The sequence below is a fragment of the Hemiscyllium ocellatum genome, chromosome 9 (assembly GCF_020745735.1).
Source record: "Hemiscyllium ocellatum isolate sHemOce1 chromosome 9, sHemOce1.pat.X.cur, whole genome shotgun sequence".
In the NCBI taxonomy this organism is placed as follows: Eukaryota; Metazoa; Chordata; class Chondrichthyes; order Orectolobiformes; family Hemiscylliidae; genus Hemiscyllium; species Hemiscyllium ocellatum.
In genome coordinates this window covers 50891897-50917119 of record NC_083409.1, presented here as the reverse complement: position 1 = coordinate 50917119, position 25223 = coordinate 50891897, and the positions used below count along the sequence as shown (strand labels likewise).

General features: G+C 39.3%; 1 protein-coding gene across 2 annotated transcripts in view; it reads left to right on the top strand.

Annotated features, from left to right (window-relative positions):
- The window catches only part of trmt1l (tRNA methyltransferase 1-like), a 70741-nt gene that overhangs the window by 16960 nt on the left and 28558 nt on the right, over positions 1-25223 (top strand). For both annotated transcript variants that reach the window (XM_060829745.1, XM_060829744.1), the window contains 7 exons: positions 2105-2169; positions 3978-4107; positions 5795-5921; positions 6490-6569; positions 11857-12100; positions 16137-16349; positions 24958-25148. In XM_060829745.1, coding sequence (XP_060685728.1) covers positions 2105-2169; positions 3978-4107; positions 5795-5921; positions 6490-6569; positions 11857-12100; positions 16137-16349; positions 24958-25148 — 1050 coding nt within the window. The remainder of the gene's footprint in view (positions 1-2104; positions 2170-3977; positions 4108-5794; positions 5922-6489; positions 6570-11856; positions 12101-16136; positions 16350-24957; positions 25149-25223) is intronic.

Sequence of the window (25223 nt, the reverse complement as noted above, 5' to 3'; positions counted from 1 at the left end):
TTGCCTTTGTGGCATCCAGTGCCATTATCCATTTCATGATATCATGTGGAGTGTATTGAATTGTCTGCAGACTGACAGTTCTGCTGGGGGATCTCAGAAGGATGCCAAGATGGATCATCCACTCAAGCTGAAGATGGATGCATATTTCCACCTTGTCCATTGGGATGAATTAGCCTCAACAGCAGGGGATCTTTGTGGAGCCACCTCCTCCCACTAGTTGTTTAATTATCCTTCACTATTCACATCTGCATGTTGCAGGACTGCAGAACTAACATCTGATCCATTTTATATGATCACTTAACCCATTGATTCATTCTGCTTCCATTGATGGCATGCAAGTAATCTTGTTTTGAAGCTTCACCAGGTTGACACTTCATTTTTAGGTATGTTTGATACTGTTCCTGGCATGCCCTCCTGTGATCTTCATTCAACCAAAATTAAGTCTCCCAACTTAATTGTAATGTAACCGCAGGGGCTACGAATGCCCAGTTATGAATTGCCTTTTTGAACCTGATTGAGAGACCTGTCTAGTAGCATAAATAGTTAGTATTTTTCTAGGAAGACTAAGCCTTGAAAATTGTGACGATTAAGTGTCCTTCAGGTAAATTTAGAAATGGTATTTGGATGTTGGATGAGTTGCAAAATTATTAGGACTGAAATTGAGCAATTGTCATAATGATTTGCACTGAAAGGGCAAAGATCTCTATCCCAAGATCAGATCTGCCCACATGCAAACTGAAATCATGAATTATTCCTGCAGGGAAGTATTGAGCATTTTTGAAATATTGGATAGGATTAGAGAAAGGTTTCTTTGTTTGTCTGTATTGACACCCAGTCATTGACACATTTTTTGTTGCCAGTACACTATTAACTGAAAGGTTTGTGAACCTCCACTTCCTCCACCTACCCACCACACCATGTTAGAACACTAGTTGAGCACATCATAAGGCTGGCACTTCTGAAATAATGTAGATATAGTTGAAAACCATCCAGTTAGTTTTTCTCAAGTCTTTGTTTATGAGCTTAGGTTTTTTTTTGTCTATCCAATGTTTCAATCAACAGTATTTCTACTGCAATCTTGACATCTTTGTTCCAATTACATTTGGTCTGAAGTTCTAGATTTTTAATTCCACGCTGCCTTAAAATACTCAACAGATTATGCTCCAATACCATGAACTGCTCAACTGTTTAATTCCAAATCTCTCCTTCAGAACAATTGTCAAGAACGAATCCTGCTGTCCTTTGCAGATTTTACTGATCATTGCCCGAGTAACACATAGTCCTTTTTGTAATTTAATCCGTGATTTAGAGTTTTTGTCCAGAGCATTGATAATTGTCTTCTAACTCAAATCTACATTGGAACTTCCTTTGATTTGAATCCATTTTATACACACACTTGGTGTTAAAGTGCTGAACTATAACAGCATCTCCTTAGTAATTGCAGGAATATGAAACAATTATAAGAATAATACCCAATCAGTTCAGTTAGTGGTCATGAAGTACAGTTCAACACTATATTGCAATCACCCAGAGGCCATTACAATATAGTGAGCCAGAGAAAGTACCATTGTCAAAACACGCCACAATTAGAATGGTGGAGAGAATTCATTCGACCAGGAAAAAACAACTTCCTGATGACCTGCGTTTGTAAAACGGTTACCACTTTCAGAAGACAGTCTGATGTTTAAGTAGATAAAACTTGAAACAGTCCATAGTACTTGTGGAAATGGCAAAAGGGTGAAAGCAGTACTCCAGAAGAATTTCTAGCCCTGAAGAATTCCTTGCAAGTCAGGCCCTGGTATTTGAATGTGATATACTTCTCAGTACAATACTTCATAACTAAGAGCTAGGAAGGAACACTAGTGGTTTAAGAACACCTCTTCTGCCTTCCCCCTGACCCCACCCCTAGCACCCCTTCAGTTGTTTGTATTAAGTAGTCCAGAAAATTGGCTCAAAAGCGTACTTGTTTTTTTTTAAATCAAAAGAATGATTAACTCTTTTTATGATCTGCAAATTCATTCCACTACATGAGCCAATGGCAGACCCCTTTGTAAACAAAAAGTTTCTCTCTTTACTAATTCTTGCTGAATTCATGTTACAACAGGTTATAGAATGTGCATCTGTCATTTATCATGTCGACGCATGAAAACTGACCTCAATGGGGAACAGGTAACAACAATTAAAATTAAATTAATTAATGAAAGTTAAATTTACATTTCACACTTAATATGGTTTATTCATGTCTTCTGAATGTAGGCATATGTATGTAAATTATTTATAGAGATTATCCAGACACAGAAAGGAGTAGGTTGTTTACGGACAAACAATTGTGGGAACTTTACCCTAAGAGGTTATTGAGCCAGGTTAAGTGATAATCAAGTAATGTAATAACGGAAAAGTAAAATGTGGCCTGCATCTGAGTTGATATTGCTTGCTCAATCTAGTAATTGACTAGATTATCACTTGACAATTTTGCAGTTATACCATAACTGCAAAATTTTGTCTTTTTTTTTACTCTTTCAAAAACTGTAACATTCTAAGTTATGAATATTCAGTTAAAGTTGAATGCTGAATGCAAAAATTGGAAGAGAACTGTATTAATGTATGGAGGATGCAATAGTTGGGCCAAGGTCTCTTTAGGATATTGGTGACTGTTTTATTTATTCTTTTTATATATTGCCCACCACATTCTTCAGGTGATTCCTGCCTTTCAATTACACCTCACTATTTAAAATTATTTTGATGAAGGACCATAGAAAATCTAAACCTGAGATATGAACAATACACTCATATTTTGTCCTTCTTTCATCCCTCTCCAAAATGTAGAAAGTAGGTGCAAGAGTAGGCCATTCAGTCCTTCAAGCCTGCTCTGCCATTCAGTATGATCATGGCTGATCATCCTACTCAATATCCTCAATTGAAAGAGATCTTCTGACTCCACAAACCTGACTTTTGAAAATGTTTGCCTAGCTATTAGACTTTTCTTTTGTCCAAAAACACTAGACTGCATTAGAATGTTGGGCAGGTGACCCCAAACTGAGAGCGGGGACATTCTTGGCCATCCACTTGGTCTATTTTGTACACTTCAGGTTTCAGAGTCCTAAGCTGCCAAAATCCAGCATGAGAGGGAGCCTGATAATGTTTTAAAAGACTAACTGCCTCTGTAACTCCATCTGCATAAATCTGATTCAGTCCTATTTCTACCTTCATGAAAATGTGAACTACTGTGTTCAAGGCCAGAAGGTGTGATTTCTAGACTTGTCTGCCATTTTTGCTGTGAAGAGAAATATTCTCCGAAGTATCATATAATTTGTTTCATTATCATTATGTGATCCATAAATTAGCATATCTCAAAGAATGGAAATATAGCAATACACAATCCAATACCCATAACAAGGACCAAGCTAAAAGTTTAATATACAAGACCATTGTGGCATGTGAAATCACATGAACTCCCATGTGTGTTCATTTTGTTATGGGAAGAGATTTTTTGATCATTAGCTTTAAAGTCATGCTAAAAATACCTCATAAAGACAGTTTTCTGCTAAGAGGTTGTAAGCAGTAGCACAATGCTTGAAACAATTTTCTCCTCCCTTTCTAATGTTATAATATACAATGAGTGGACTTTGGATCACCACTTAACATATCTATTATAGTACTGATTAACTGAAGCCAACTTCAGAATCTAAAAATATGTTCCTTCCTGCATTTTTCGCAGATTCAGATTTTTAACCTTGCCATTATGTGCAATGTTGATGACTGTTAACATAATTTCTCTGTATTTTTCCAACAATTGCTTAACATTCAGGTTTGGAACTGTTTAATTGTTCACCATGTAGAAAGCTGCCACATTTTCATTTGCCAGTAGTGTTGGTGATAGTAGTGAGAAAAGAATAAATTCAAAAATTTACGAAAATTGAAAATACCATCGTCCTTGGTGATGAAACTTTTGCTTTAATATGTTTTCCTGCTTTCAGGTCCCAGTGAGAATTGGAGCACATTATCACTGCATTGTCTGTTCAGCTACCATTGCTCGCAGAACAGACATGATCAGCCACATAACACGACATTTGAACAAAGGAGATACAGAAGCCAGTTTCAATGGAGGTGTGTGAAGTAGGTGGGATCATTTGAAATCTGGGAAAGTTGGTTATTTATTGCCCCCTTACTTGAGACCAGCACCCCCCCAGTTTGTGCCTCAGCATTCTAGCCGAAGGAGTTGAAATGTCATCTGTGATTTCTGCTCCTGGTTGCTGTTCAGTGGCTCCTCTGGTAAATATATTTTGTACAAATGTTAGGTGAGAATAGGATCTAGTTTCGTTTAGTGGCTTGTTCAGTGAATGGCTAAAGAAGGATATGCCATCAAGGCAAGTGATTGGAGTTGAGATACAATTCAATATAATATCAATGGTATTGGAGTAGATGTGCTGAACTCCAGGTAAATCTTTTAAGGGGCTCTTATGGTATAGTAATAATGACTATTACTGGACCAGGAAGCCTGGTTCAAGTTCCACCTGCTCCAGAGGTATATAATAACCCCTTTGAACAGATTGATTAGAAAAATAGGTTAAACAAAATACTTTCTTTCAAAGAATTAATGCAATACCATTTGTGGAATAGGCTCAACATTTATTTCCTGCTGATATCTTAAAATTTCATTTTATTGGAATTTTAAGGTATCAACAGACTCTAGAAGAAGCGGCTCTAGAACAGAGGAAAGGAAACTTGTATAGAATAAACTCTGTTCTGGTCACAGTTTTTGAATTATTCAGAGATATTTAAAATAAGATGGACTAGGATATGGAAGTTGATTTTAAGTAAATAGATCAAGGGGCAGTGCGGATCTGTCTCAAACTTGTTTGTGGTTGTGTATGCTCAACTATATTGCTTAAACAGTAAATCCCAACTCGCAAGGCGTTGTGAAACTATGTAGCATTGAGGTCAATAAACAATGCATACAATGTCTAGTTTTAATCACCACTTGACTGGGGGCATTCAAGATTCTGTGAACCCCAGAGCAAACCCAGAAGATTGATCAATCTCCTCAGAAGAGAATCTGTAAAAACCTAGACTCTTAATCCCTTAACCTAAGGTGCTGATGAGAAAAGCATGCAAGGGTGGATATGCATTTAAGATTGTTATTTCTATGTTTCTAAAAAAAAGGGTGTGGCACAGTTCTTCAGACTTAAAATGTGACATAAGCCCAAGGTCTCACTAACTGAAACTGATGACAAGCAAGTTAAACCTGATGTCAGTCAGCTCCTGATGCAAAGATTGTAATGATAGAACAGGGAAGGCAAAAACCCTGGAATCATTTAAGGAACAGTCAGTTGCTGTGTCAGGAATCTTCCACTCTGGATGGATGAGCTTCATAGATGGCCACCTTTTTTACTTTGTTCAGTTTATTATATCAGCCAGAATGACAGAAATGACACTGTTTGCTCTCTGGACGAGGAAGAACCAAATCTTGTGCAATCATGTACAAGACCAAGTGAGCATGTGAATGTTGGGTGAGGATAGGAATAAGCTTGATTCTTTAAGGTGTAATAGCATGCTGCGGCTCATTGCGAGGTTCACTTCTTGAGAATGACCATGTTGCTATGGAACAGAAATTTGTGAAGACACCAATCATAACTGACAAGGAATTAATGCGATCAGGAAAAGAAGGGAGGGAAGTGACAGAAAATACTCAAAATGGTAACTGACCTAACCCTTTTAAGGGAATCTCTTAGGCACTTTGATTTTCAGAAAGCTTTTGTCTCTCCAATCTTGTAATTGACTTTCTCTGTTTTAGCCACTAGTGGGCAAATGCAATCCACTGAAGTGCTGAAGGAAGTCGATACTGACGTTCATGTTTTTCCAAACCACCTGACTCCTCAAAAGACAGACTCTTTCTTTAACCCTAAAATGAAACCTAACAGGTAATGTATCTGACTTGTTATTCTAATCAATGAAGTGCATAGGTCAGTTTAGCTTGTCAGAGTCCGAGGAACAGAAGAATAGACATTTTGGCCATAAGCCTGAGGAAGGGCTTATGCCCAAAATGTCGATTTTTCTGCTCCAAGTATGTTGCCTGACCTCCTGTGCTTTTCCAGTCACACTCTCAACTCGGATCTCCAGCATCTGCAGTCCTCACTTTCTCCTAGCTTTACCTTGTCAATTTTAGTTTTACTTTTCTTCATTTATTTATACAATACATATATTTTTAAAGTGGAAATTAGGTATTGCTGATTTGAGTGTGTGATTATTCTATTTGTATACCAGGATTCAGGATCATTAATCCCATTTTTGTTTGTGTTAATAAGTAGGACATCAAATTGTTGTCCTTGTGCTGAAAGATGAGTTATTGTCTGATGAATGTCATTTAATGCATTCATTGTGAACGTTTGACTAATTTTTTTTAACTGCAACGCCTTCTATCCACATCTTTCAAAACAGTACATCAAAATAAAACTACTTTCTCACTTGCTGTTATTATTTATTTTACAGGCAGTTAATTTTCTGTACACTTGCTGTCCTAGCTCAAGAGCGCAAACCCCTTGAATGTTTAGATGCTTTTGGAGCTACAGGTGTGTGAAGACTTCTTTTCACTTTATATCTCATGGATATATTGATAGTCGTGATCATTAAAAGGCTACTTTTAAAATTTGAATGTTTATTCCTTTTTTTCTGCCTCCCCATTCCAAATATGCTGTCCCTGTCAAGAACACAGGCAGATGATCAGCTGTTGAGCTCTGTTTGCTGTAGTGGAGAAAGTTGAGATGACCTACTTTGTCCTTTCCATAAAATTTATTTTATTTCATTCATGGGATAAGGGCGTCACTTCCGAAGTCAGCATTCATTGCCCATCCTTAATTGTCCAAAGGCCAGTTAAGAGTCATCCACATTTCTGTGGGTCTGGAGGTCATGTCGACCAGACCAGGTAAGGGTGGCAGTTTATTCCCTAAAGGACATTAGTGAGCTTGGTGGGCTTTTCTGACAGGTGACAGTGGATTTGTGATCATCACTGGAGTCTTAATTCCAGATTCTTATTGAATTTAAATGCCACCATCTGTCGTGGAAGGATTCGAACTTGGGTCTCTGGATTAACAGCCGAGTATTAATCTTACTAGGCCATCATCTCCCAATTTTGTGAGGTGTTTGGGTTTACTGACAGAACTGAGAATGGGGACAAACTGTTGGTTCTTTGGCTGCTAGTACTATACTCATTATCTAGACACTGCTAGTAAAGCAGTGTCTTAATGTAATAAATTAATAGAAATTTATTAATTGCTCTGTGCCCAATTAATTGCTGTGGCCTATGGGTCCAAATGGCTTGAGAGAGAGAGAGATTACAGTTTCTTGAAAAAATGTTGCAGAGCAAAACTAAACCCACTACATTGACTAAACGTTTTTGCTTGTTTGGTGTATTGACAAATTAAATTTAAATGATAAGTAATCACTGATTAAATATCAAATGATTAAAGTTTACAGGTGGTTTAAAGCTGACATGAATGGGTGATCTTGTGCTGTTTTTTGTTAATCATTCATTGGATAAGAGTGACCCTAGCTAGATCAGCGTTATTGCCCATCCCTTACTATCACAGAGAAAGTAGTAGTGAGTTGCCTTCTGAAACGGCTATAATCCTTGTGGTGTAGGGATACCCATAGTGCTGCTGAAGAGGGGTTCCAGGATTGTGATCCAGTGTCAGTGAAAGAATAGTTATATACTTCAGGATGGCATGATTTGGAGGGAAATTTGCCTTTTGAGCTGGTAGATGTCACAGATGTAGAAATGGCTGTCAGAGGAGCCTTGGAGATTTACTGTGGTGCGTCTTGCAAATGATGCACACTGCTCTAAATGTGTGTCAGTTGTAAAGGTAGTTAATGTTGAGGGTGGTGCGTGGTTACCATTCGGGGGTTGTTTTGTCCTCTAAAGTATCAAATGTCTTGAGTGTTGCAGGAGCTGCCCTCCTTCAAGGAAATGGAGAGCATTCCATCACACAGCTGACTTGCGTATTGTAGACTCTGGTGATAAGTTACATGCCACATAATTCCTTGCTTTACCTGCTATCCTAAATAGCTGCAATCCTTGGGGTGTAGAGACATCAGAGTAGTGTTAGTGAGGGAATTCTTGGATTTTGGCACAGCGTGTTTACATGGCTTGTTCAGCTCAGGATCGAGACCATGGAAGTTGATAGATTGTTTGGGAATTAGCAATGGTAATGCCATTGAATATCAAAGAGTGATAGTTTATTGTGTTTCTAACTGAAGTAGGTAATGGATTAAGTTATGCTTCATTGTGATATCAGTATGTTATCCATCACCACCAATGTTTTCCTTTGCTGGGGCAATTTAATTTGTTTTGTGAAAATTTATGTTTTTGTTTTAAGCTTGGCCCATAGCAGTCACATATTTGAACTGGGAAGCTGAGAATTTAAGTCCCACTTGGCAGACTTGAACACTAAATATGGCTGACATTCCAGCCTTGTACTGAGTGAACACAACAATTTTTGGAGTTGCCATCACTTAAACCAAAACCCCATCTGTGATCTCTGGTAGCTATAAGAAAAATTTTGTGGCACTGTCATGAATAAAAGTAAGGGAGATCTTTGCAGCATTTATTTTTAGCTCTCAATCACTGTCATAAAACTTCTGGTCGTCATCACCTTACTAATCATGGGATCTTACTAGCGACTTTTGAGAAGATTTGTAGCGCAGTTTGAAGTTCCAATATAAGTTTGCTTGCTGAGCTGGAAGGTTTCCTTGGGTTGGTGATGTCTTTTCCTGGTCTTTTTCTCAGGGGTTGGAAATTGGTGTCCAAGTCAATGTGGTTGTTGATAGAGTTCCGTTTGGAATGTCATCCTTCTAGGAATTCTTGTGTGTGTCTCTGTTTGACTTGTCCTAGGATAGATGTGTTGTCCCAGTTGAAGTGATGTCCTTCCTTATCTGTATGTAAGGATAAGAGTGAGAGAGGGTCATGACGTTTTGTGGCTAGTTGATGTTCATGTATCCTGGTGACTAGTTTTCTGCCTGCTTGTCCAATGTCGTGTTTGTTCCAGTTCTTGCAAGGTATTTTGTAAATGACATTAGTTTTGATTATTTCTCCATGGGGTCTTTCAACTGCATTAGCTGCTGTTTTAGTGTGTTGGTGAGTTTGTGGGCTACCATGATGCCAAGGGGTCTGAGTAATCTGGCAGTCATTTCTGAGATGTCTTTGATGTAGGGGAGAGTGGCTAGGGTTTCTGGATGCTTTTTGTCTGCTTGTTTGGGTTTATTGCTGAGGAATCGACAGAGTGTGTCCATTGGGTACCCATTCTTTTTGAATACATGGTATAGCTGATTTTCCTCTGCTCTGTGTAGCTCCTCTGTGCTGCAGTGTGTGGTGGCTCGTTGAAATAATGTTCTGATGCAGCTTCATTTGTGGATGTTGAAATGATTGCTTCTGTAGTTCAATATTTGGTCCATATGTATTGTTTTCCTGTAGACACTAGTTTCCTTTGATGTAACAGCCCTGTTTAAATCAATCAACATCACCCTGACAAAAAAACACTGACTACACTATTAGAAGACCCAAAGGCACATACATCAAACATCACCAACTTCATCAGCAAGGACAGCATCATCAAGCTAGTGGACCTATGCCTTACCACACATTTCACCTTCAACAATAAAACCTACAGACAAACCAATGCAATACTCATGGGACCTCCAATATCAGGATTCTTAGCAGAGGCAGTAATGCAGAGACTCGAACAAACAGATCTGCCAACTATCCAACCCAAACTTCGAGTCCGCTAAGTGGATGACATCTTTGTCATCACTAAACGAAACAAATTAGAGAAACCTTAAAGACCGTCAATAATACCCTTACTGACATAAAGTTCACTAAAGAGAAGGAAAGCAACAACAAATTGCCATTCCTAGATGTCACAGTAAAGTGAACAGCCAATGGGGAACTTCAAACCAGTGTCTATCACACATACGGACCAAATATTGAACTACAGAAGCAATAATCCCAACACCCACAAATGGATCTGCATCAGAATATTATCTCAACGAGCCACCACACACTGCAGAGCAGAGGAAAATCACCCATACAGCATATTCAAAAAGAAAGGGTACCCAGTGCATGCAGTTCACCAATTTCTCAACAACAACCCAAACAAGCAGACAAAATGCGTCCAGAAATCCTAGGCACTCTTCCCCTACATCAAAGACATCTCTGAAATTACTGCCAGACTACTAAGACCCCTTGGCATCATGGTAGCCCACAAACCTACCAACACACTAATACAGCAGCTAATGAAGTTGAAAGACCCTATCCAGACAACAAGCAAAACTAATGTAATTTACAAAATACCATGCAAGAACTTTAACAAACACTACATTGGTCAAACAGGCAGAAAACTAGCCACCAGGATACATGAACATCAACTAGCCACGAAACGACATGACCCTCTCTCACTCTATCCTTATGTACAAATGAGGAAGGACACCACTTTGGGAAAACACATCTATCCTAGGACAAGCCAAACAGAGACACGCACGAGAACTCCTAGAAGGATGGCATTCCAACCAAAACTCTATCAACAAACACATTGACTTGGACCTCAATTACCATCCCCTGAGAAAAAAGACCAGGAAAAGACATCACCAACCCAAGGAAACATGTAACTAGAAAGCAGGAAACATGAGCAGTGTTTCATCCAGAGGCTCACTGAGGATGTTACTTAGTATGGTGACGAAATGTCTGAAAATGAACCTTCCATCTCAGCGAGCAAACTTACACCCATGGGATTTTATTATGTTTTAATTGTTTGCCATCTACCTAATATGCAATAGTGATTGCAATTCAACAGTTTGACTGTAAAGTGTTTTAGTCCATCCTGTTGTGAGAGGTGCTATGTATACTCAATCCTTTTCTTACTTTCTGAGAAGTATAGTTTGTGGCAAGTCTGCACAATGAGTGGTATTAGTGGTGGTAAGAGCCAGATCAGTTAGTTAAAGAGAATGTTTTACTGCCCTTTTCAATAGTTTATGTCCAGAATACATGCAGTTTTTAAAGAAAATTACATAGCCGAATTAAAGAAGGGTATGACTGCAATATATATTTGTTTTCAACTTTTCAGGTTAAGATCGCTTGTTGTTGCCATGTGATTACATTTTCACATGCATTTCACAAAAGTTAATTTAATTCATGATTTTTTTAATGACTAATGGATTCTGCATGTTGAATTTAATGGTAAAGCAGTTGATTTCAACGACAGTTCTGTGCTTTAGTGCCTGGAAATATCTGTCACTGTAATATTACAGTGTTCAATAATGTACAGTGCTCTGTAGCTCCTTGTGACAGTGAACCAGTTGTAGTTTGGAAAGGAAAGAAAAGCTAGTAGACGATGTGTTTACATTAACATGATGCCACATTGCATCCTCAAGTCATCCCAGAACTCCAACACTCAATTGTTTTGCAGCATGGTCAATTTTATCATTAAGTGTATTAGACAATATGGATGCAGCAAAATCCCATAAACAGCAACTGAGGCCAATAGCCAATGAGTTTTTGCTCATGTTACTTGCATTCTTACCCTGTCAGTTGATAGAAGTGTTATTGGCCACCTATGTTCCCTCTAAACTGTACAACCATACAGCAGCTCAAAGGTTCCTCCACAAGCCACTTACAATCAGCCCCTTTAAGTTACTGTACAGCCGTGTCAGGAGTGTAGAGTTTACTGATCTTATTTAAAGCAATCAGCTCTTCTCCACAGAAAGAGGGGTTTGTTGATCATCATAATTGTGATTAATCTCTGGCCCAGAGATCCCCACCAGCTGTTAATCAGAATTCTATCATCTAAACTGGATTATTCTATTTTGAAGGAATCATGGGGTTGCAGTGGGCCAAGCACCTTGGCGATTCGGTGAAGGTCACCATAAATGACATAAACGAGGGCTCTGTGAAGATTATTAGAGAAAATTGTCATCTAAACCGGATGAAGGTCTTATCAAGTAAAAAAGAAGAGGACGAAGAGGATGTTGAAGAAGGAGAGAATACTTTGGGAACTATTGAAGTCACACAAATGGATGCCAACGTACTCATGCATTTGAGAGCTTTTGATTTCATGTGAGTGAAACAGGTTGCCGCAGCCTTTGTCACATAAAAGCATTCCCTATTTTTAAGAAGCAGTTGTATTTTTCAGGATAGCATGCTGGTAAAAGCTGTAAAATACCATTTATAGTTTCAAACAGAGCACGTTCTGAACAAGCACAAAATACTGGGGGAAAACTCAGCAGGTTGAACAACATGTATTGAGAGAGAAACAGAATTAACATTTTGAGGCTGATGCGACTTTCTTCAAAAGTGGAAAGGGTTAGAAAATGGTGATTTATATACATCTGACAGATGTATAGGAGGAACAATAGGAATAGATGGTTTGCAGCCCAGTCAAAGATAAACAAGTTGCGAGTTGGGGTGAAAGAGGACTAAGTAACATTGTTGTCAGTTAAGTCGTAGAAGAATGAAAATAGGCCCCCCTCAGCTGAGACGGAGACAAAACAAGGTACATTGAGGGTAAAGGCTGGTTTGGTGGCTGTGTAAAATAATTCAAAACAAAAGGAAAACCGGCGTCATGAGGTCAGACTCTGAAGTTATGAAATTTAATATTGAATGTGACAAGTAAAATTCAGGGGCTAACTTTATTTGCAGTAGGAGATCTGGGATCCCAGGTTATCCACATTCAACTCCAAATACACAACTGGAGGGCAGTTTTGGCAGAACCACAAGTATTGTGGCTGTAAAGGTTATCTAAGTAATCAGAGAAAACAACTAATTAAAACGACAAAGTATATCAAAAAACTGCTGTAATTATCTTTCTGAGAAGTCTCTTTTAGGTTTTGCTTCCCAATGCTACATAAATGACTCATGCAAATTTGAATACCAAGCATTTTCAAGTAAACCAGTGATAAACTAAATGGAATGTTTGTCCACTGAACAGATTTAATAAAGAAATTAATATGAACATACATAGTGCTGTACTTGAAATTTTATAAGATCCAAGAGATAAGTCAGTGCATTAATTGAATAAAAAGATCCATCTCTGCAGTCAAAGGAAAGGTAAACGTTGTTGTGATTCTAGGGGTCCTGTTGTTTAATCCAAGGAGTAATGTGCTCCAAGCTTGCTTTGAGTCATTTTATTAAAATTTCCAGTTGCATTTGGAAGACAGCTTCACTTTTTGTAATATAAGTTAGTCAGGAATGTAGAGTAATCTGATCAGCTATGATTTTGTTGAGTGGCAGAAGAGGCTTGAGGGGATCAAGTAGTCTACTCCTGCTCTGGATACATGTGTTCAGGGCTAGAAACTTGCTGAGATATTTGTATCATCAATAGTCACAGGTGAGGTGCCGGAAGACTGGAGGTTGGCTAACGTGGTGCCACTGTTTAAGAAGGGTGGTACGGACAAGCCAGGGAACTATAGACCAGTGAGCCTGACGTCGGTGGTGGGCAAGTTGTTGGAGGAAATCTTGAGCAACAGGATGTGCATGTATTTGGAAAGGCAAGGACTGATTCGGGATAGTCAACATGGTTTCGTGCATGGGAAATCATGCCTCACAAACTTGATTGCGTTTTTTAAAGAAGTAACAACGAAGATTGATGAGGGCAGAGCGGTAGATGTGATCTATATGGACTTCAGTCAGGCGTTCGACAAGGTTCCCAATGGGAGGCTGATTAGCAAGATTAGATCTCTCGGAATACAGGGAGAACTAACCATTTGGTTACAGAACTGGCTCAAAGGTAGAAGACAGAGGGTGATGGTGGAGGGTTGTTTTTCAGACTGGAGTCCTGTGACCACTGGAGTGCCACAAGGATCAGTGCTGCGTCCTCTACTTTTAGTCATTTACATAAATGATTTGGATGCGAGCATAAGTGGTACAGTTAGTAAGTTTGCAGATGACACCGAAATTGGAGGTGTAATGGACAGCGAAGAGGGTTACCTCAGATTACAACAGGATCTGGACCAGATGGGTCAATGGGCTGAGAAGTGGCAGATGGAGTTTAATTCAGATAAATGTAAGGTGCTGCATTTTGGGAAAGCAAATTTTAGCCAGACTTATACACTTAATGGTAAGGTCCGAGGGAGTGTTGCAGAACAAAGAGACCTTGGAGTGCAGGTTCATAGCTCCTTGAAAGTGGAGTTGCAGGTAGATGGAATAGTGAAGAAGGTGTTTGGTATGCTTTCTTTTATTGGTCAGAGTATTGAGTACTGGAGTTGGGAGGTCATGTTGCGGCTGTACGGGACATTGGTTAGGCTGCTGTTGGAATATTGTGTGCAGTTCTGGTCTCCTTCCTACTGGAAAGATGTTGTGAAACTTGAATGGGTTCAGAAAAGATTTACAAAGGTGTTGCCAGGGTTGGAGGATTTGAGCTATAGCGAGAGGCTGAACAGGCTGGGGCTGTTTTCCCTGGAGCGTCGGAGGCTGAGGGGAGACCTTATAGAGGTTTACAAAATTGAGGGGCATGGGTAGGGTAAATAGGCAAAGTCTTTTCCCTGGGGCCGGGGAGTCCAGAACTATAGGTCATAGGTTTAGGGTGAGAGGGGAAAGATATAAAAGAGACTTACGGGGCAACCTTTTTACACAGAGGGTGATATGGGTATGGAATGAGCTGGCAGAGGAAGTGGTGGAGGCTGGTACAATTGCAACATTTAAGAGGCATTTGGATAGGTATATGAATCGGAAAGTTTGGAGGGATATGGGCCATGGTGGGATTAGATTGGGTTGGGATATCTGGTCAGCATGGACGGGTTGGACTGAAGAGTCTGTTTCCATGCTGTACATCTCTATGATTCTACTGTTTTTGTGAAGAGATTTTTAACCAACACTTCTGCAATTTCAATTTGCAAGTGATGCATTTGTGAAAATGTGTAAGATTCAGTTTTTTTTAACTAATAGAGCATCAAGGTAGTCCTACTTGTGCCATACTTAACAAAAAAATTCACTTTATATAAATTGGAATATTCTGGCACACTCTCTCGTAATTTTTTATGAGTAATTTTAGTAATTACTCTAGTAATTGTAAATTATTCCAGTGATTTGTTTCCACAACGTTTTGATTTGTCAAATGCAGTGGAAAATCACTGTTGACACTTGGTACAGACTAGCTGTGGTTGAAAGCAAAATATTGTTATAGGTGACAAATGTTGCCTGTTCAGGATCTGTTCATAGTTAGTTTAATTGTATTCTGCTCCACCTTGTTCAGCATACTAAACGTTATAGTCAGATTATTGATTAGCTGTCTAACAAAATTACAGATCAAGAAGTTGCTAAATACATTCAGTTGCATTTTGTGACTTGTTTGTGTTAGAATTAATTGAAATTTTTTTCTATGTCATACATTTTTAGCTTGTAGTGTTGAATTTCTGCTATTCTGAATTATATGGCTGCACGAACCTCTACCTCACAGGAAGGCAACTTTAACTTTTGATGGTATACTGCTGGCATTATTGGATTTGTCACTCATACAACATTAAAGTCAATGGAAAGCAAATTTCCAGTATACATTATGGGTGACTGACGTGACAATGCATGTTTTGCATCATTAGCAAAAGTTAAAATGTTTCTAATTTAGTTTAGAGGCAGCAAATTCTTAGACTTTCAGAAGGATTTGAGTTCAAAAGTCATCTGCAACTTGAACTCACTGCTTTCAGTATGTGAGATTTATGTGGAGTGAAGTGTTCAATTTTGAACTTGATTGGGTGAAAAGAGGGGCAAAAGGAACAACTGTGGCCAGTACACTGTCACATACCTATTTCCTGCTGTTAACTAGTTTATTGATTTTCTAATTTTGCGTATTCAGTTTCTTTGGCTCTGTTCTCCAGAGCACATTTACCAAACCCCTGCCTTCCTAACTTGTAGCCTATAGATTTCTTCAAATATCAAGATGTTATAAAGGTATCTATTTTTGGCAAGATGTCCCTACAGCAAGTTAACTTGACCTGTCTCCAATTCAAAAGATGGAATCTACTGGGGTGAGACTGCAGGAGGGATTTTCTGCAGGAGATATTTTGAAGTGGGGGGGGGGGGGAGGGGGGAAGGTAATGAAGATTGCATATTGAACAGAGAGTTCTTACGTCCTCTGTAATTTTTTTCCACATTGTGACAGACACTTGGACCCATTTGGAACAGCAATAAATTATTTTGATGCTGCCTTCAGAAATGTGAGGAACCTTGGGATTGTTTCTGTGACATCCACGGACATCAGCACTTTGTACTGCAAAGCCTTAAATGTCACCATGCGCCACTACAGTTGTAACATTGTCCGGACTGAGTACTACAAGGAAGTGGCAGCCAGAATGGTCATTGCTTCTGTGGCAAGGTAGTCCTGATATTTGTTGATGTATTATCCAAAAACTGACGTGATTATTCCAAAATGCCTTCAAAGTAACTTTCCAGAATGCTTAATTTAAGGACAATTTTAAACCAAGTGCCTAAATTTCCCCAAACATTTATACATTAAATATCTGCCATCATATACAGGCACGTTTTTGTATCCATCCTCAATTCAAATAGGTATCTCTGACCTCGGATGAACTCGGCTAGTATATGTGAAGCACATAATTGTTAACTATTTCCATTGGTCAAGGACTGAGCAAAGCTGTTTAGGTGTCAATGTGGAGTCAAGCCCTGAGAATCTCCACTGCGGTTTATACCAGGAAGTAATCCTATTCTTCATGTTCAGAATATGCCAAATTATTTATTGGAAGATTCAGTTATTTGTGCTTATGTTTGTTTGTCAAAAAGGAGTGTTGCATTAAGAGAGAGTTACCAATGCAGCACAGCCTCATTCATACCAATGGGAGCAATTTTATTCTCCAAACAGGCAGGCTGTTCATTCGCATATCTTCATTTAAGTTGAGTTATTTTGTGTTCACCATTCTGTTTATTCCATTTACTCCTGTTCATATCGCTTACACTGTTCTGCTAATTTGTTAAAATTTACACAACAACAGGCTGTAGTCCAACAGGTTTATTTGAAAGTACTAGCTTTTGGACTGCTGCTCCTTCAGGTAGCTGTGGAGGAGGATTATAGGATACAGAATTTATAGCAAAAAAAAATCACTGTCATGCAATTGAAATGATATATTGAACAAATCTAGATTGCTGTCGAGTCTTTCATCTTTTTAAAATGGGTTTCCGGCTTCGGTTCATTTATGTGTAAATCTCAGAACTTCTTTTAAGTCACATTCTCAAGATAACTTAAGGTTTTATAAAAACGAGGTGATATCTCAGCTCAGACAGTGTATTAAAGGTGTGAGGTTAGAGTCTGTCTGTATCGCAATCTTGAGTCAGGCTGGTTCCATTTCCAGAATAGGAATTTATAAGATGTTGAGTGGATTGACTGCCTGCAAGTTGCGTGCTTTTTGAGAAAAAATAGAATGCATTTGCAAATACAATTCTGCAAATGCAAATTCATCCCATTGACTTGTGTCTCATTCCAACGCACACCCCACCCCCACTCCCTTAAATGGCTCCCTATACCATGGTACTGTGGTTATTTTGTTCATCCTCCCTACAGCCCCCATTCCCCTCCACACAGGAAACATGAATCTCAAATCTATTAGACATGCTCAAGGGCTAAAACTCCTACAACATTATCACCTAGATCTCTCTACCTGCCTCGCTCATAGTCACACCCTCCTGTCCCTGACCAGTGATCAAATTCAAGGTAGTTAATCTAAGGGGTGAGACTGCTTCCAGAAATGCAACATCACATAACTATTGCCCTCCCAGATGCGTCGCCGTGTCAGACTCCAGCTCATCAACTCTGAGTCAGAGTTTCTCATGCAACCAACACTTGCTGTAGTTCTTTCACTGATCCGCACCACAGCTCCGACATCATGCAGGTACAATGTGCCTCCTGGCCCTGTATCTCTTCTATTTACTTAATTCTTAATTTATTTTTATTTTTATTTTCTGGTCTTCTAATTTCTAATCTGTAAATATTTTGCTGATGTAGTTTTAATCTGAAAGTAACCTAATAGTCAAATTAGTAACTGTTACCAGCCAATGAACTTATGGTTTTCATATGATGTCACTTTTCCCCAAACTCAGACTTCAATTTATACTGTTTCTAAAAAAATCTTACCATGAACCAAGAAAGCAAGCAAAGAACACCTCTTCCCCTCGTAACTGAATTGCCACACTGCTCAAAAATCCCAGAAATGTGCAATCACTCAGGCTATACCTCACTCCGGATGTGATTGTTTCTTCCTGACCGTGTGAAGCAGATTCATCAATATTCACCATCCTGAACAACATTGTTTGTCTCCCCACAACAGGTGGACTGCCCTGTTTCAAAAAGGCAGCTTTCACTTTCTCGAGGGCATTTACATTGAAGCCCACAAGTGAATGCTTGGTTATTTTTTCCAAAGCACTCGGCCATACAGGTGACACAGTGGTTAGCATTGCTGCCTGTGTTCAATTCCAGCCTTTAGATTAGATTACCTACAGTGTGGAAACAGGCCCTTCAGCCCAACAAGTCCACACCGACCCTCCGAAGCGCAATCCACCCATACCCCTACACTTACCCCTTCACCTAACACTATGGGCAATTTAGCATGGCCAATTCAACTGACCCGCACATATTTGGACTGTGGGAGGAAACCGGAGCACCCGGAGGAAACCCACGCAGACACGGGGAGAATGTGCAAACTCCATACAGTGAGTCGCCTAATGCGGGAATTGAACTCGGGTCTCTGGCGCTGTGAGGCAGCAGTGCTAACCACTGTGCCACCATGCCTTAGTTGACTCTGTGTGAAGTTTGCACATTCTCCCCTTGTCTGCATTGGTTTCTGCCAGTGCTCTGGTTTCCTCCCACAGTCTAAAGATGTGCAGGTTAGACGATTGACTATGCTAAAAATTGCTCCGTATCCTGGGGATATGCAGGCTAGCTAGATTAACTATGGTAAATGTGGGGTTATGGGGATAGGATGTTCTTCAGAGGGTCAATGTAGACTCAGTGGGCCAAATGGCTTCGACCTGCACTGTAAGGATTCGATAATAAAATTTCCTTCTGCAGAAAATCTTCGCATCTAACAAAGTCATCTTGGTTTGTGAATGTACAAAAATACCTTACCTTTCCACCTACTCTTTCTAATTTTTGTTGTACCTCATTTTCAATTGCCAATTCCAGTTTGGGTTACTCCAGATGAGCCCTTAATTTGAGTTATCACCAAGGCTGGAGGAGCACACTACCACTCTAATCTAGTGCTCTACTGGCTATAATTTAAGATTAAAACATATTAATCTGCTGTCAAGACAACTAATTAAATATATTATTTTCAGCAGAAGTACCAAATAGATGATGCACCTCAGCCTCCTCCCAAGGTTCCTAGCATTTTAGATCAATACCTCTTGTTTTTTTTATTTGTTCATAGGTCATGGGCACCTCTAGTGAGGCCAGCATTTATTGCCTGGCCCTAACAGCCTTTGAAGAGGTGATGGTGAGCAGCTTTCTTGAACTGCTACAGTTGTTGTGGTGTAAGAGCATGCAAAGTACCATCAGTGAGGGAGTTCCTGGTTCTTGATCCTGTATCGAGACTTCACTTTTTTTTAGTTCCTCCTCGTTCTTGATTGTGTACTAAAATGGGCAAAAATACTGTTTCAACATCAAGAATGGAGAAAAAAATCAGTATGTTTTTTATAAGCCGGTTAGTGGAATTAATTGCCATTGCACAAACTATTTTTGTGAATAAGTGAATCCCACCTCATCACTTGGTTCACCTGAAGCTAAGCTTGGCATTCTTCTCCAAAGTTCTGAATATTGCTGCGTCCCAAATCCATTGCCATCTTTCTCAAAACTCGACATTTGAATAATTCCAATCAAGGATCTATCCTACGTGATGAACATAGTTGATTACACCACCTTCCCCTCAAGTAATTCTTTATAATACTGACCTGATTTCTTTCACTCCACTATTGGCTGTTATTCCTTCAGCTATCCAGGCCATGGGCTCTGAAGTACTGTTCCGAAACTTCAACTGCCTCTCATTCCTCTTTCTCGACACTCACTTGCCTCTGTGTGTAAATACCTGACTTCTTGTGATGAGGTTGCAAATTTTGACCAATAATGTTATTGCAAAATGCTTTGGGAAGTTTTGTTTTCTTAATAGATGTTATATGAATATGTAAAGTCACTGCCCCCCCAGCCTCCCTTTTCCTTTGATCTTCAGCCTGTGATTGCATCTCCCAGAGTCTGAAATGACAACTATGTTACACCAGGAAATAACTGTTATTTTCTCTCAGACAGGAAGCAACCCAGTCAGAGATAATCTGTATTGTCAAATATAGTGTGGACTGCAAACTACCACATCTCTCTGCCTCTTCCAGACTAGAGCTGTCACACCCACACCCTAGCCCACACCATGTACAATCCAAATTCAAACACCTGCACCCGAATCACTGATGTGGTTTCTCTCCATAGCTCTGTATTAATCCGCAAACTAACCCCTGTGCCCTATACTCTCCCTATAGCCCTGTATCAATTACAAACTAATCCTACTGTTGCACATTTTCTGCATTGTCCTGTATTGTTTAGAATAGCTTTAAAAGTGATGTTATTCGATCAAAATCTGGAATTTTACTTGTGAAGAAAGCAAACCATGAAGGTATGAGGGCAAAGTTAGCCATGGCATTTTGGGAAACTATACTCGAAGGTCTGATGGTAGACCAACAGTGCCTAACATTTAACTTGAGCAATAGTAGCAGGAGTAGACGGTATAGCCCAGCCAAACCTGCTTTACTACTTGGAATAATCATGGCTGATCTTAACCTTCAACTTCACTTTCCTGCCTGCTCTCTATAACCTTTAGTTTCCTGAGAGACCAAAAATCTGCATATGCCTGCCTTAAATTCAGTTATGGGAACTCCAGAATCATCTGGTGAATTCCGAAGATTCACAATCCTTTCAGTGAAGAGAATTCTCCTTGTCTGAGTCCTGACACCATGACCCCTTGTTCTAGCCATCTTAGCCCAGGGAATGGGAAGGGAGACAGCCTCTGTTGACCTTGTTAAATCTCTTCATTATTTTATGTTCCTACAAGATCATCTCTCATTCTTCTAGACCCCAGAGAACATTGACACTATTTACTCAGCCACATGTTGTAGGACAGCCTTCTTATCCCAAAGGTCAACCTTATGAACCTTCTGTGCATCATCTCCAATGTAAATGCATCCTCCTTAAACCAGAAAATCAGAACAGCACTCAGTACTCCCAGGTGTGGTCACATCAGAACAACACAAAATACAAGTACAGCAAAACTCTCTTCTTCCTGTTCTTTAATCCTCTTGAAATAATGACCAACATCCAGCAATTGTGCTGTTTTGAAGTTTCAAAATTTGCACAGCATGATTGGCTGCCTGCCTAGAAATTGCTTTAAAAAATCTAATTGAATAACAGCTGCCTAACATGGTGGCACACAATAACATGCTGTAATATTACAGAGAATAGGTGGAATAGATCCTGCAAAAAGTAAGTAATGCTCTGCCAATTAAGTATTACAAAAAACATTCTTGATAAAATATCTTCTTGAAAAAAGGCTTTCAAATTGTTGAGTTAAGAGAATCATACAGAGAAGGAGGCCACTCAACTGTTTGTGCTTGTGTTAACCCTGTGAAAGGGTTATACCATTAGTCCTCACTGCCTGCCTCATTCTCTGCTGAGAATCCTGAAACATTTTTTCCCACAGATTTTTATCCTCTAGGATGTTACAATTGAATGTGTTTCCAGCGCTCTTTCAGGCACAATTCCATATTAATCTAAAACAGCAATAAAATCACCACCACCTCTTCTGTTTCCAGTTATTTGAAATAGTGGTATGTGTCCATTTTAGAAATGAATTGGATTGATCTATTGTGACCCATCCAGAAACCGCACACCGTTTCAGACCCATCAACCCGCACTCTGTTTTTCTTCAGCCATCTACGGTATCAACATCAAAATATTTAAAGAAATGTTGATCAGTTGAACACTCAAACACCATGAGCACTGAGAATGTCATGTTGACATAGATTCCAGAGGCCTCTTATAGCCAATATCCAGCCTCCCTCAAACAGGAATCTAGGCAGTCCGTCCTCATTTATAGAAGTTACCCTGAGGTCAGGGGTCTTGAATATGAAGGACCTCTCCATTCTGTGTAAACGAAATTACAGTCACATTCCCCTCAAAATGAGTCCCACTTTTAATTTGTCATCTATGTTGTTTGATTTTGTTTCCAACTTTCTATTCTAATCCTTATTTCCCTTATGAAATCAGGACAAAAGCCTTTTTGCAATTTGTCTTTTGGCTGAAAAGTGGAGATGTTGCTTTAAATTCCTTCTATTCTGAAACTGTTGTTTTGTACTCAAATCAAAGACAGTAGGCATTGTCCAGCTGACAAATGTTGATCTGGGAGAAGGATTTTGAGATACTGAGGCAGATAAGCAGGTCACACTGCGATCACGGACAATGCCCACCTCGTTTCCCCAGAGTCACATGGGGAAGGTGAGGGCTGCAGCAGAACAACCTTCTACAAGAGGTTGTATTGCTGAGGTCATTCAGACACATTGTGGCCTACTTTCAGGGGCTAACTGGAGCTTTTGGAAAAAGGTTAACTGCTTGGAGGTAGCAGACCTGGGGCCCAGTGAGGCTGTAATGCTCTCCTTCCCCGCCTTCATCATGTCTTAGCTGCAAGCTATCAAGTGAATGGCACATCCTTCCACAATTTGGACTGGTTTATTATTTAATATTTAAAATATTGGCAAGAGAGTCTCAATCTTATCTGAAAAGGCTGCTTAATGCTTCTTCAGTGGTAGAAAGCCTCATAGAAACATAGAAAATAAGAGCAGAGTTCATTGCTCAGACCACTGAGTATAGAAGTTGAGATGTCATGTTGAGGTTGGAACTTAACATAGGTGAGGCCATATTTTTAGTTCTGTGTACAGTTCTGATCGCCCTGCTATAGGAAGGATATTATTAAATTGGAGAGAGTTCAGAAAAGATTTACCATGATATAGCTGAGAGTGGAGCTTGAGTTATAAGGATAGGGTGAGACTTTTTTCACTAGAGCACAGGAGGTTTATATAAAATCATAAGGACCATATAAAGGTCATTTCCTTAGGTTGGGTGAGTTCAAAATTAGAGGGCATATTTTTAAGTTGATGAGAGGAGAAAGATTTAAAACAGAACTGAGGAGGGTGGTTTGTACATGAAATGAACTGCCAGAGGATGTGGTGGATGCATGTACAGTTATGATATTTCAAAGATATTTGGATAAATACATGAATCGGAAAGGTTTAGAGGGATACAGGCCAAATGCAAGCAAGTGAGTCTAGCTTAGTTTGGGAATCTTGGTCGGTATGGACGGGTGTGTTTCAGTGCTGTATAACTCTGAAGGTTACTGTGAAAAAGTAAAACCCTATGATGTAGGGGTAGCATATTTTCTTGAACAGAAGGTTGGTTGGCCAATAGAAAGCAGGAAATAAGTGAGCGTATTTCAGGCTGGCAAAACGTAATGCATGATATTGGGATCAGTGCTGTAACCTCAACTGTTTACAATTAAAATAAATGTCTTGCATGTCAGAAAAGAAAGTATGATTGTCAGATTTGCTGATGACACAAGGATAGTTACGTAAGTTATGAAGAGGGCATAAGGAAGCTACAAAATGCTATAGGCAGGTTAAGTGAATGGCCAAAGATGTGACAGTTGGAGTATAGTGTAGGAACTGTAATTGTCCCTTTTTGTCTGGAAGAATAAAAAAAGCATAATCAAAATGGTAAGTGATTTCAGAGCACTGAGATGCAGAGGAATCTGGATCCTCATGCACATGTTAAAGAAGGTTAGTCAACAGGTATAGAAAGTAATTATGGAAGCTAACAGAATGTTCCCAATTCTGCTGAGGGAAATTGAATACAAAGTTAGGGAAGTCAATACTTCAGATATACAGGGCACTGATGAGACTACATTTGGAGTGTTGTGTAAAGTATTGGCCACCTTATTTAAGGAAAGATGTAAATGCGTAAGAGGCAATTCAGACAACACTTAGTAAACTAATACCTGGAAAGTGTGGATTGTCTTATGAGAGAGAATTAGACAGGCTAGGCTTGTCTCTGCTGGAGCTTAGAAGAACAAGAAGTGACTTATTCAAAACAGATATGATCCTGAGGGGTCTGATAGAATGGACCTAAAGAAGATGTTTCCTCTTAAGGGAAACCTAGCATTAGGAGTCTTTGTTTAAAAATCATAGATCACCCATTTAAATCAAAGTTGAGGCCTCTTTTACACACAAGGATCATTAAACTTTAGAATTCAAAATGTAGTGTAAGTGTTTCAATGTTTTTAATGCACAGCTGGTTGAATTCTTGGTCAGCAAGGAGATAAAAGCCAACCGGAGTAAATGGAAGTGAGGATTTGAAGTTGCAATCAGATTCGACATGATCTTATGGCTGGGCAGAATGTTCGACGACTCATTCGTAAATACAGAGTTTTCAAGATACTGTCAATTATTTTGTAACTGAGGGCTACTTGCCCATTCTTTTTAGTCCTGATCCAATTTGTTATATCTGGTTTAGGAAATGGAAGAGCAAGTTAAAGTTTCTTTCTCTTGTACTATTCCCCTGGATTCAGAACTAAATTGTGGTGCTACCCACTGACTTTTATGATGCAGGGCTGTGTTATCGCATCAGACAGTGCAATGAATGATATGTGTAATACTTTCAGCATTGTTGCACAATTCTTGATAGAATACTGTATCTAAAAAATAACATTGACAGTTGTAACTGGACCCATATTATGGAAGTGTTCAAATGATTTGTTTTTTTGGTCCTGTTGTGCTGCTGCAGCACCATTCAAACATCAGTAATGGACATTGTAGTAGAAGCAAAATATAAAATACTTGCCTTAACCAGTCTTACTTTGTTTTCTTCTGCTGTGTTTGTTTTCCTTCAGGGCTGCTGCACGTTGTAACAAGGGTATTGAGGTTCTGTTCAGTGTAGCTCTAGAGCACTTTGTTCTGGTGGTGGTGAGAGTACTGCGAGGACCAACCCAGGCAGATGAAAGTCTGAAGAAAATACGTCGGTTGATCCATTGTCAGTGGTGTGAAGAGCGGGTTTTCTACAAAAAGTGCCACATGCTGGAAGGTAAGAATACCTTAAAATTATTCAATTAGCTTATTTAATAATGTTTTCTTCTTTGCTAACTTTCTAAATATTCCT